Raw genomic sequence first — 12,619 nt, 5'->3', positions numbered from 1 at the left:
TAGTCTGAACCATTCTGTTACTCAGCAGCAGCACTCAGGAGTCCTCTGGGCAGCAGGGAAACACAGACTAATGTTTGAATTAAAACCAGCAATTGTATATCATCCCTGGCACTTTTCAGCCGTGCAAACAGGGCAACTTCACCATATTGAGTCAAACAATGAAAAAAATGCCACTCTGTTTTTTTTCCCTGTAAATCAGGAGAACGGGTGCCAACATCTGCGGGTTCTCAGAGCTGTTAAAACAAGAGCTGAAATGTCTAATAACAATTACGCCGTTAGGGGGGTTTAAAAAGAATATATCTTAAGCCATCTGCCCCTGGACGCCGCTCCCCATGGTGAGAAAGCACTCGGCCTGATGACACCTTGAAAATAAGCAGATGTAAAAAATTAAACAAATCTGGTGGGATATAATCTTCAACTCTCCGCTTGGTACTAAAAGATGAAAAATGTTGAGTTTATATAAACAACTTACTGAATTTTATCCATGCCAATTAAGGAGTGAGAGAGCGAGAGGGGAATGTGGGGCTGTGTCTTGTACATCTTTTTATTTTGTCTTTTATTTACTTTACGACACCTTTTGTCAAACGAGCGAAAACTACTCTTAAATGGTAATTCAGACCTAATGGATAACGTCAAAGAACTGTAACTTCCTTTTATAGACCTAGGTAAGCCACAGGATCCTGAAGAGTATCTCAACTTGCCTCTCTCTCTCTCTTTCTCTTCCTATGGCTGGCATGGACAGCAAGGGTTTATTCTTGAGGCTTGTTGTGTGTAACTATATTACATGACCAAATCTCCATGCCATCTGATATAGTGGCTATAGAGTGTCATTGGGTAGTCATGATATCCTGCCATACAGCAGCAGGATCTTTTACCATTTGGAAATTGACACTATACATTCTTTCCTTGATATTTCCCCCAGAATAGCTCAGCAAATCATCTTTAAATACTTACATGCCTTGTGGAATTTATTACCCAGAGCTTGCACAAATTGACCCATTTTTACAATGCCTTAAACAGTCAACACATTTAAGTGACAATAAAATATAAATAAAATAAAAAGACACAATTTGTAGCTCTGTGGTTTTCAAACCTAACCCTAAAGGAACAGTGTAAGAAGTCATTTACACAATATTTGACAGCCCCTGTAAACTCTGACGTGCTGCAGCAAGTAAAGGTTTGTTAGTGTGCTTGTGTACTGTAATACTGTAATGCTGGTGTTTACCTGCATGCAGTGGTAGTGGGTGCTCTTGCCATTGAGGTGGCAGCCGTGGTAGTAGACGCTGCAGTCATCCAGTGGACTGAAGCGCATGAAGCCATGCTGCAGGGAGTTGTCCCTCTTCTTGTGCATGTTGTAGTGCCTTATGACATCCTGTTTACTCGTGAACCTCTGTCAACAGCAACACAAAGCAACAGGTTACTGAAGACCACTGCTAGCGATAGTGTATGTGTACAGAGGAGTTTGGAGGACGTAACATAAGAGCCAACTGAGGCAGTAAACTGAGGGGGTGATACATGTGCCCAGTGCAGGGTGTCCCAGACTGGTATAGCTAGCAACAACAGCAACAACAATAATAGATTTTATTACTTATTATATAGGATTTCATTTAATCAAATTAAATAACAGCTGAAAAACCTGACAAATTTCAAACAAACTTAACACAACAAAACAAAACATAGTCTTTTTTACTACTTCCTCACCCTCTAAGCACAGCTAAACACCTGCCAGCTTTCTCCCCAGCGCATCCTAGCACACTAAGCGCAAATACACAGAGCTTCAGCCTTCCCCCATATTTCCATCCGAGTCCCGCATCTTTATTACTTTTTCTGGTTTTTAATTAAGACGGATCACTTGACATGCAAGATCAGAGTTCTGATGTTCTCAGCTTCTGAAAAATTATGTTCCATGCAGATGGTTTCTCAAACGTGCACAGGGAAAAAGAGACAACAAACAAACAAACAAGCCAACCAAAAATGTTTCCCTTTTTAATTCCCTGGCTGAGATATGATTCCATTTTTAATTAAAGTATTAAAGCGTGATTTTCATGCAGGGTTTAGACTGTAATAAAAAGGAAATATGCTAAAATTCCCTCCTCAAAATGAAAAACCTCCTACACGGCACAGCGGTGAGAGGGAAAAACAAAAGGATGTGGGGGGAAAAAGCTGACTCCAGAGAGAAGCGAGCAACCAAATCTGCAGTAATTGGGCTTAAGCTGATGTTACAGGAACTGTAACAAGAGAAGCTGAAATCAATGAGCCGGTCTGACGTAAATCCATATTTTCTACACAAATGTGCAACAGGAGACAAAAAAATATGACAGAAACATCTAAAACGCAAAAGCTAATTGAGTATATGTCAAGCTTATCTTACATACAGCGAAGAAATAAATCTGCTAACAGAAATACACACGCCTCGATTGGGGAGATGTCGTATCATATCCTCTTTCATATTTCAATGAGGAGAACAGTTAAAAAAAAAGCTCCCATGACTTAGAATATGACAAAGACAATGGTGAACATTTGTGGATGGCAGGCACTTGAGATGTCAAGTAACGCGATGAGTTGGCATTGAGGTATGGCTCTGTGACCCTGATGAGGAGAGTGGTAAGCAGAGTGAGGCAGAGATTGCAGATTCGGTTGGGCTAGTCATAAGGGGTTGTGAAGACCTGCTACATTTATTTTAGGATTCCCACTACCGTGCGGGATGAGCGCAAGCCCATGAAAGGAGAGGTAGGGCCAGTGTCACGAAGAAGGCTGGCAGCAGCGGGATAATATTCCACCACTGTGTCATGTAACGTTTCATGAGTTATCACTTGCAAAAGCCTGTTCATCTGAGCCTCTTTTCTGCAAGGCTAGGAACATCTATGCAACCATCTGGGATTGTAGCTTGTGTGCCTTTGCCTCAGTCACTGAGTCAATAAGAGGTTTTGAAGACAGCTTGATCAAATTGTTCTATAACGAGTGCTTTACAAATGCAATTCTCTGAAAAAGAAAAAAAAAAGAAAAAAGAAAAAGGTAGCCTGAGGAATTGTTTTCCACAGAGCCAGAAGCGAGCCACTAAGCTGAATAAGCATGTGTTTCATGGAACAGCTGTCTAGACTACTTACAAGATTTCATCGTGTTTGCACTGAAAAATGTAATCAGATGATTAAAAGTGAAGAGGGAGATTACAAGCGGAGAGATCGTCACAGAATGGAACAGCGCAGAGCAGCTTTTGGTTGCATAAGGATTTTTGACGTCTTCGACAAATCTTCCCGTATTTGCCTGCTCTTTTCCACCATATGCGCAGGAGACTGTGAGCGAAGGGGTGTTCTGATCTGCTTAATGCTGATTTCACTGCGCTGTACACGACAACTCTGGGGACATGGATCAGATTAATAATGTGAAAGGGGATTAGCAGTGGCCCCTGAGTAACAGCAGATGCCCTCAAGAAAAAAATAAAAGCCCTACAGGAATCATCGTTCTGAGGTATTTACAACAAGTAAAAAAAAAAAAAAAAGCGTATACAATGTTGGGCTTTAACCCACTGCCATTAAGCTCGGATCTTCTCTGGCATAAAGTTATAGCACATTCAAATCACCTTCCACCTACAGTTTTATCGACCACTTTTCAGCAGGCAGTAGGTACGCAGTGAAAAAAGTGCTGTGACACTTCCTAACCCGGAGAAGAGTTCCTGAGTTATGGACTCGTCCTCCCGACAGACGAGTGTCCAGAAACCACTTTGCTTGTTTTCTCCGTCAGTGTTTTAAGCCGTGAGGGACGGCTGTTTGGAGGTGCTCAACCATGGCTGTTAGACTATGACATTATTCTGCCCGCATTATCTCATTTATCAAGCTGTCGGTCCAGAAGGAGGGAGAGGAGCTGCACCCTGGAAGTGGCACAGTGGCAAACTTGTACAAGCCATAGACGTGCTGAAGGAATTTAGTCAAAAGGCAATGATGATTACAGTGAATCAAAGCAAGGGCAAATAAAGCCTATTAAATCTAGCTTTTAATTCATGTGTGAAGTTACTGCAAACCAAAAAGAAGATGGCATTAATCCGTTATGAATGATCAGTTTGGCTCCTATCATATTTGGACTGCTCACCTGGTAGTTGCATTCTGGGTCCATGCAGTGGTAATGCTCCCTATACTGATAGGCACAATGCACATGTCCACAGTGCTGGCTGCCTGAAAATCTGCAAGAAAACACAATCACGGCAAAATCATTACATCCCTGTCTCCACACTAAACCAGATGAACCTATCAACACCCATCATTAAATGTTTACTGCTGCCATAGAAAAAAAAATAAATAAAAGAAAGCTTTTATGTGCAATTAAAAACATAACCTTTACCAAATCTTCTGAACGAGTGATTTTCAGCCACTTCTTGCGAAGAAGTGAAATGTGACCTCTATGCGCACAGGGCCGAGCTTTAAAGGGCAATTTAGCCTTTTATCCTCCACTGATAAACAGCCTCACAGTGACAGAATCATCTTCACGGAGCACAGAGCCATTATGGGTGACTACAAACACGTAGAGAAAAGCGCGATCTCATACCTGCCCACGCTTCCACAACCATGTGATTACAATTCACACTTCAGTCACAGCAATCTCCACCAAATTAGTTCCATTGGCTTCAGAAGCAGTAGGTAGACTCTTATTAAACTGTAACCCCAGACGTAATTCACTCATTTGCCCATGCTTTAAACCCTGCCAAATCAGCGCTCGGCACTCCAGGTTAACAGGCTGTGCTTTAATCAGGGAAAGGTTAGGCCTAATAGAAAGGTTTGAGTGTGCCTGTGTGTTATTTCCCCCTCTTCACTCTCGGTGTCTGACTGGCCCAGCCTGCCGCAGATTGGCACTGCTTTAAAGAGGCCCATTTCCTGAGTGTTTACAGGCTGATTATAACCCTGACGATGATGACTGTTAAAAACCTCCAATTACAGCTCAAAACACACAAATAAACATTTGCACTGCCGCTGCCAAGAGCACCATCTGCTGAAGTAGAGAGAAAAAAGCTAAGTAATAGAATTTTTTCCTCGTGCACCCCTCCGAGGCCTGGATTATCCCAAGGCTGCTTTTACAGATCACACTGCTGAGTTCATTAAGCTAACTGAATGGTAAATCCACTACCTTTTAGCGGTCGGCGGTAGTGTGAAGGGCTCGTGGAGTGGAGAGGGCTTCAGGTGCTTTTGGCTGCTATTTAAAGTGCCCATATCATGGGGGAAAAAAGGGTTCTCTGATTAATTAAAAAATACGTGAGTTTGAGGGATTATGTAAATATTGTTCATTTACAAATACCCCACCCCTCTTTAGTCCACAAAGTCTGGATATGAAAACAAATATGCGAACCTGCCAGTGTTGGTTTGACTGCTTTTGGGATTTCATAAAAATATTTACGTGTATCTGCCTCTTACGCCTGCGTCAGTATAGCTTGGGTTGAAGATATGGACTGCTTCTTCAGTGGAGCTGAGTGCAAGGCAGACATTCAGAGCAGACGTTAACTTCCACATCTTTAACTTACACATCAGTCTTGAAGACATCAGGGGTTTAAATCGGGGGAAAAAAGTAACAATGTTAAATATTAGCATTTTTTTTAAATGGAACAAATCTAATTTAATTATAGAAGCAACAACGTGTGAGTTTTTTTGTTTGTTTTTAACATTTTATTGATTATTTCTTGCGGCAGGTAGTGTCGCAGTCACACAGCTCCAGGGACCTGGAGGTTGTGGGTTCGATTCCCGCTCCGGGTGACTGTCTGTGAGTAGTTGGTGTGTTTCCTCTGGGTGCTCCGGTTTCCTCCCACGGTCCAAAAACACATGTTGGTAGGTGGATTGGTGTGAGTGAATGTGTCTGTGTTGCCCTGTGAAAGACTGGTGCCCCCTCCAGGGTGTATTCCCCGCCTTGTGCCCAATGATTCCAGGTAGGCTCCGGACCCACCGCGACCCTGAACTGGATAAGCGGTTACAGATAATGAATGAATGATTATTTCTCTGATTTGAATCTATTTTTCATGGAGACAGTTATTGAAACAGGCATTTTTTCTTCTTCACCTGTGCATTTACAATTTAGTTTCAATATGTCTGCTAGAGTTTTTTAAGAAGCAGTGAAAACACCTGGCGCTCCCTCTGTCACTTTATCTCTAACACTATAAAACTGTTAGTGGATTTGTATTTTATGATTCCAAAACCAAACCATTCTCAACCGTCTTCCAGAAGAACTCCCTCACACACATGTATCCGTTCTTGTATACATTGGGCCCCCCTTGGGAGAGCAGCCCACCCTCCTGCTCATCACCCAGCTGTATCACTTTGCCTCTGGACAATTCCCACTTGCCGCGTCAGGGGGCTAATGGGCCGCTGCTATTCAGCAGCAGATTAAATATTAATATCGCCACGATACAGAGATTGCCGCACATCTCCTGTTACAATAGAGACACGCTGATCAAAGTGCAGAGCAATGGTGGGTGCATGAAAGCATTTAAGAGGCAAAACTGCGACTAAACACTACCAGGGAAGCTCTTTAAACATCAAACTATGGCGGAGCACAGAGATAAAGAACTTTTTCCCCTTTTGCAAGGGGGGAAGGTGGGTGTAGACAAGTTTACAAAGCTGCTTTTTAGCATGAGTGTGGTCTCATTAGCGTGGAAGGCAGTGATGATCCTCCTCCTCCTACCCCCCCAGCACCACAAACACCGCACCCCCCCACCACCACCAAGATGTACCAGGCCGCATTTGCCCTCTTTATGAGTCCTCATTTTCCTTTTTTCTCCTCCTCTCTTCCCTTTCTTATTTTCCCCAACACGGAAATTGAAACTGTATCTGGGCTTATCTGCTGCCTCCCCGCGCATCAACTGCCGAGATGTTTAGACAAATTTTATGCATTATGCAGTGCAAATATCAAAACAGTTCTTGGCAGTGCCAGCAGAAGCCTCATTAAAAATTCCTTAATTAAATCTTCTTGCAAAATGTAATCAGTCCAAGGAGGGTTTTTTGTGCGTGTGCGAGTAAGTGTGTGTGTGTGTGTGTGTGTTAGCGCTGGGGCTTTGATTTGTGGCCTTCATGTTACGGCTTGGGAGACTAATCATTTACGCCACAGCTTCTTTGCCTTTTCAAAACGCTGTTTTTTCCTCCCTTTAAAAACCAGAATAAATAAACAAATAATAATAATCACCTTCCCAGTGTCGCGACAAAATGAACACAGAGGCCGATACGGCAGTACACTGAATCTATCTGGATGCTTTGTCTGGATTTGTGAGTGGCTGTCATTTAGTTGATTCAGTGTCTTCATTTGTGGGGAAGATATTGAAAATGAAAAAAAAAAATTATCTCCAGCTAGTTTTCACAGAGGCACTGCTGAAGAGGGCACAGCTGTGTATGTGAACATTGCAGAGCTGAGCTCATGAAGAGCAGCTAATGTGTGAAACGTATTTACAAACATTTCTCGATGTTTGCTTAAGATTTCAGTCTTAGCCATCAGTATACATGGCACAGACAGGGAACACGGCCCTGCCAAAGAAATTACTCACTTCCTTTGCTTTAATTCAATCAGTCTTCTTTAGTTCATAAACCCTGCTTGCTCCAGTAATTTATAGCTTGGGCACCAAACTTATTTTTGCCAGTGTACATCCAAATTTATTAAGGAATAAACGATAGATTGGATTACATTAAGGATAAAAAAGTGCCTTTAAATTTTAGGAGAGGATGAATATTTGTTTACCTGGCAATATATTTCTGGTAGACGTTGACATCTTCTGTCACAGGTTTCTCCGGCGGAAGGCCATTCCTGTTGCAGCACAGAGAAACGCGACAGGATTAATGACAACACGCAGCGCCGTTAATAATAACAAACTGACACAATATTCACTTATAAGCAATTTCAAACTTTGAGCTATCAATATACATTTTCTTGGGCGGAACAGCAGTTTGATTTGGAAATGCATCAAGGAGAGTGTAGGCCCACGTTGATGCATGGCCTACCAAAAATGAAGGCAGAGGGAAAAATGTTTCTGAATGCATCAATGATTCATGTGTGTTTTTGGAGAGTGCACAAATGGAAAGATGAAGTGATGAGGAGAGTCAGACAACGGCCATATGTGTTTGCGTGCGTGCATTTTTTTCCCCTCAATTGCCTGCGATTTGAAGGATGACTAAAGCTCTTATGGCATCTTGTTTCAGTGGCTGAACAGTAGCTGCTGATTTTCCTGTTCCTTGTGCAGCAGGTTTCATGCAAAACCTGAACTGCAGCCAGCATCCGCAGCCCCATGCAGGAATTAATTCAACAATTAAATAAGCAGTTAAAGGGGAATTCTCGCATTTTATTTTTTTTATTTCAGTATGGTGACAAGGGTTAATATGTAAATGCAAATGTTCAGAACACTGGTGACAGGGACCAGACATCTAACTGTGTATAAAGCTCTCTTTTTAAAATGTTATTACGTGAAATAACCACAAATATGTTGCCTGATGTTCTCAGATGTTTGAGATCATTCATTCATTTTCTGTAACTTTTCTGCTTTATCGTGTTCAGGTTTCAGTGAGTCCAGAGCCTACCCACAATCACTGGGCACAAGGGAGTGAGTCTATCACAGGACACAACTGAGATAATGTTTTTGCCTGAAACATCATTTAAAACAAAAAAAGATACACTAAAGAGTTGGGATTATAAATGAAATGATCCCTGGTTCCTACCACCACTGCATATAATGTATCGTTTCACTTCAGTCTAATTCACATGACAATTTTCATATCAATACATGTTTTTTCTTAAATGACTTCCCCTTTTGTAGGATCACTTTTTGTGGGATTCTGTGGACCACAATTTTACATGTAGGCCAAACCCAATTTGTATTGATTACTGAAGCTAAGGTTTAGAAAAGTCTACATAATCACAGCTATGAACCTTGAATATAGAGAAAATTGGAGACAATAATACACATCCTCCCATGAACTAGTACAGCATTGAGCAGGCAAACCCACCAGTTCTCAGGAGTTCAGTCACATTCTCACCCTAATTAAACCACAAATTGTTACACTAAAAGAGGAAGTAAGCTTTGCGAAGGCCATGAATAAACACTTCATGTACTTTCACAAACAAATTATGCATCGGTTATTCTCTCTCAAATGACAAATGTGAGGCAATAATGAAGTGGAGAAACTGACCAGCGAAAAACGACACTACACAGCCAAAATGTATGAATTCACATCCCACAGCGACACAGATTTTAGTAATAATATATCTAAGTATGAGGTATCCCACTCATGATCTAAACATAGACTTCTAAGCCTTAATGGGTAATTCATTCAGTGAGGGAAAGAGCTGGCCATATATCAGTGCCAGGCCTGTGGAGGGGTCGCTGTGCCTGCAGTGATGGAGTATAGCGGGTTTAAGAGCAACATGTTCAGTGGGCATCTGAAAATTAAATCCTTGATTAATTCACACAATCAAGTTAACATACAGCACCAGTCAGTTTCATACAGCACCCCCTCCCCCTCCCTCCACCCTCTGGTGGGCTGATTAACCTATAAAAAACAAAATCGTTTCAAATCATGTTTCATGTATACATGTGGAATGAACAGTAATCTTACTTGACTGAGGAGACTGTTCCAGTAGTGATAGAGTCGGTCTTGGAGAAGCTGGACTTCATGAACTCAGGGTTGAAAGTCAGATGGCCTACCTGGTCCACTGGTAAGCAAGGGGGACCTACGGCTCCAGCAGAAGCAGGAGTAGGGATCATGGGAGTGCCTGGGGTAGCTGGTGTGGATGGGAGAACGCCAGGCATTATTGGAGGGTCACTCTTGCCAGGTATGGGCTTCTGGATGTTACGGACGTCGTATTTAGATGGTCGCCCAACTTTACCTGTCTTAAAAGCAATAGCCCCACCCATGTCAGGGTTGCCCTCTCCTGGTTTGAAGAGGTGCAAGTACTTGACGTTTTCCAGGTCATATTTGGAAGGTCTCTTGTAGGCATTACCGTTTTGCTGCCTTAGACTTTCACCCATCTTCAGCTTCTGGATAAAGAAGTCATATTTGGAAGCTCTGGAGGCCAGATTATGAGAGGAGTTGCCAGTGGAGGCATTGTGTTGGGCTGGCTTATGCTCAATTCCAGCTGAAAACATCTGCCCCTCGACTGCCGGGAGGCAGGTGGATTGCGGCAGGATCGAGGAGCTCTTCTCTTGGATCTTTGAGTTCAGCTCTTCAGGTTTGGGGTGGATGGGCCAGGGCAGGGTCTCTCCAGCCTTTAGTTTGCGGATGTACTCCTCATACTTGGAGAATCGGGCCCGGCGCGTGGCCTCTTCACTGTTCTGGGATGAGGGGTCTGAGGTAGAGGCTTTCAGCTTCTCAAAGCTGATCTTCTTGGCCAGCTCATCACGCACCTGCTGGTCATCGTAACCGAACATATGGAGGAACTCATTCATGGTGTTGGCTGCATAGTCTCGCAGAGCAGAGGCCTCACCTACAGAATGGAATCAACACCAGTCCAAGGGTTAACTTAGTTGCAAATTCTTAACTCTTTTTTAGGTATATGTTTTAATGGCATACTCTCTATATAATCTGTAATGAACCATAATTATTATTGTCAGACTCTCAGTTTGAGCCTTAAATGTCAAAAAGCCCACATGAAAATAAGGAAAAAACAGGGATTGCAGTATGCAGTAATTCACATAAATACATAATTGGTTATTCAAGATTTAACACAAACCTTTGAGTGGTCTACTGTTTAGTATCAAATTTCAAATTAAATTATAACAGGACCGCTCTAGCCGTATACTATAACAAGCAATATACACTAAACGAACAATGCATTAGGAACAACTATATTTTATCTACAATCCAGCAGCACTGCTGTGTCTGATCCCCTCATACCAGCGAAATACACACTAACACTCCACCACATCAGTGTTGTTGCAGCACTGAGAATGATCCACCACCCAATTCATACTTGCTCTGTGGTGGTCCTGTGGGGGTCCTAACCATTGAAGAACATGGTGAAATGGGGATAAGAAAGTATGCAGAAGAACAGATTGGCTACAGTCTGTAATTGTAGAACTACAAAGTGCTTCTGTGTGGTCAGTGGAGCTGATAAAATTGACAAAGAGTGTAGATACAAAGTAGGTGTTCCTCGTCCAGTGATCGTCCAGTGTAGCGCTACATAAAAACCCCACACATTTATTTAAGCCTCAAATGCCTGGAAGGCTCCCCTTTGATTTATGTCATATCAACATAGGCTGTGATGGGCCTTCTGTCATTCTATTACATTGAATTATAATGTTCTGCAGTGATAACTCTGCAGTAGTTCTTTCTACCATATGTTTATTATATAGAGTGGAAATGCTTCATTGGTAGCCATTTAAAAGTTGTGCACTTATTTGAGTCGCTAAAGTTCACTTTTTCTTTTAAAAGTCCATTAAAACACACTGTCCTCCCCAAGGACGGAGCAAAACGCAGTAAATGTATAGTTTAATTGCATTATGTAGAGATTAATTCTGGCCCATTAACTTTCATCCAGGTTGGGCAGAAGGGTCAGGGAGACGAGGTGGAAGAAAATGCTTCGGTCTGACAGCAGGAAAATGTAGCTCTGTTTAACCAGCCTTTATTAAGACCATGTTGATGATGTTTTAGAGAGTACGTGCAAGTGTGGGTGCAATTCACAGATACTTTAAATAGATATGGACATTCATACATTTCATAAACCCTGACTCTAATATGGTGTTTGTACAAGCAAATGATCAAAATCTCAACGTGGGCCAGTTTCCCTGTCAGGACAGCTAGCTTGATGTGTGCTTTCCACTCTAGATGACAACTTCACCCTGGTGTCAGATACACTCCTGGGAGTCCTGGCCTCTCCCACTCTGTCCTGGCCCTCAGCCAGCCCTGCCCCAGACTTTTTCTTCATTTATTTCATTGCTTCTTTTTTTTTCCATCGCCAGGCGAACGTAAGACAGTCGAAAGTAACAGGAGCCATGGTCTTGGTAATTAATACCAAAATATTTCAGCTTTGGTCTCGTATGTCCGTGTTATTGCTAAATCAGTCGCTCCCCCTGCATTTCACATCTCCTTCTCAGCATGTAAATTAATCCCCAAATTTCCATCACAGCATCGGGGTTGCTCCTCTCCGTGGCACATTACAATGAAAGGTGATCAGGCAGATTGAAAGATCATGAAAAATTGAAGAGAAATGTACAAGGCATTTTAAAGGAAATGCCTGCTTCAGTGTTTAGGGTGCATTGGGTACTGATCCTAACACACATACATCTGTGGTTTACATTGTTTGGACATACAGTCAGTCGGGGTGATTGAGGACAGATTCGGATTCTGCAGGATACTGATCGTTTTCAGTGTTGTTTTTATTACTAATCGAAGCTGCCTATCGGTGAGATGGAAAAACACTCCTTATTATTGAATTCTAAAGTAATAATAACACTATAATTATCTTTTAGTACTGTTGAGGGTGTTTGTTTGCTGCACAGCTCTGAGAACTTGATTTGGAGAGAGCTGGGTTTCACTCATAAATCTGGAATCCAGAGACTGTAGCATTTCGTATAGGTCATGACTGCTTAGAGGGTGTCATGTCGGGTCATGCTATTTTACACAGCTTTAAAGTAAAGACAGGGCCTTTAATCTCTATCACTGAACAC

The 12,619-nt window shown here is 42.2% G+C and overlaps 1 protein-coding gene across 5 annotated transcripts in view; it reads right to left on the bottom strand.

The window, feature by feature from the left end:
* The window catches only part of casz1 (castor zinc finger 1), a 224,625-nt gene that overhangs the window by 20,047 nt on the left and 191,959 nt on the right, over positions 1-12,619 (bottom strand). For all 5 annotated transcript variants that reach the window (XM_066671955.1, XM_066671954.1, XM_066671956.1 and 2 more), the window contains 4 exons: positions 9,570-10,437; positions 7,702-7,767; positions 4,087-4,177; positions 1,226-1,390 (listed from right to left, as the gene is read on the bottom strand). In XM_066671955.1, coding sequence (XP_066528052.1) covers positions 1,226-1,390; positions 4,087-4,177; positions 7,702-7,767; positions 9,570-10,437 — 1,190 coding nt within the window. The remainder of the gene's footprint in view (positions 1-1,225; positions 1,391-4,086; positions 4,178-7,701; positions 7,768-9,569; positions 10,438-12,619) is intronic.

Source organism: Hoplias malabaricus, chromosome 5, assembly GCF_029633855.1.
Source record: "Hoplias malabaricus isolate fHopMal1 chromosome 5, fHopMal1.hap1, whole genome shotgun sequence".
NCBI lineage: Eukaryota > Metazoa > Chordata > Actinopteri > Characiformes > Erythrinidae > Hoplias > Hoplias malabaricus.
Note: the sequence above shows the minus strand (reverse complement) of the source record. Positions and strands in the feature narration are given on the sequence as shown.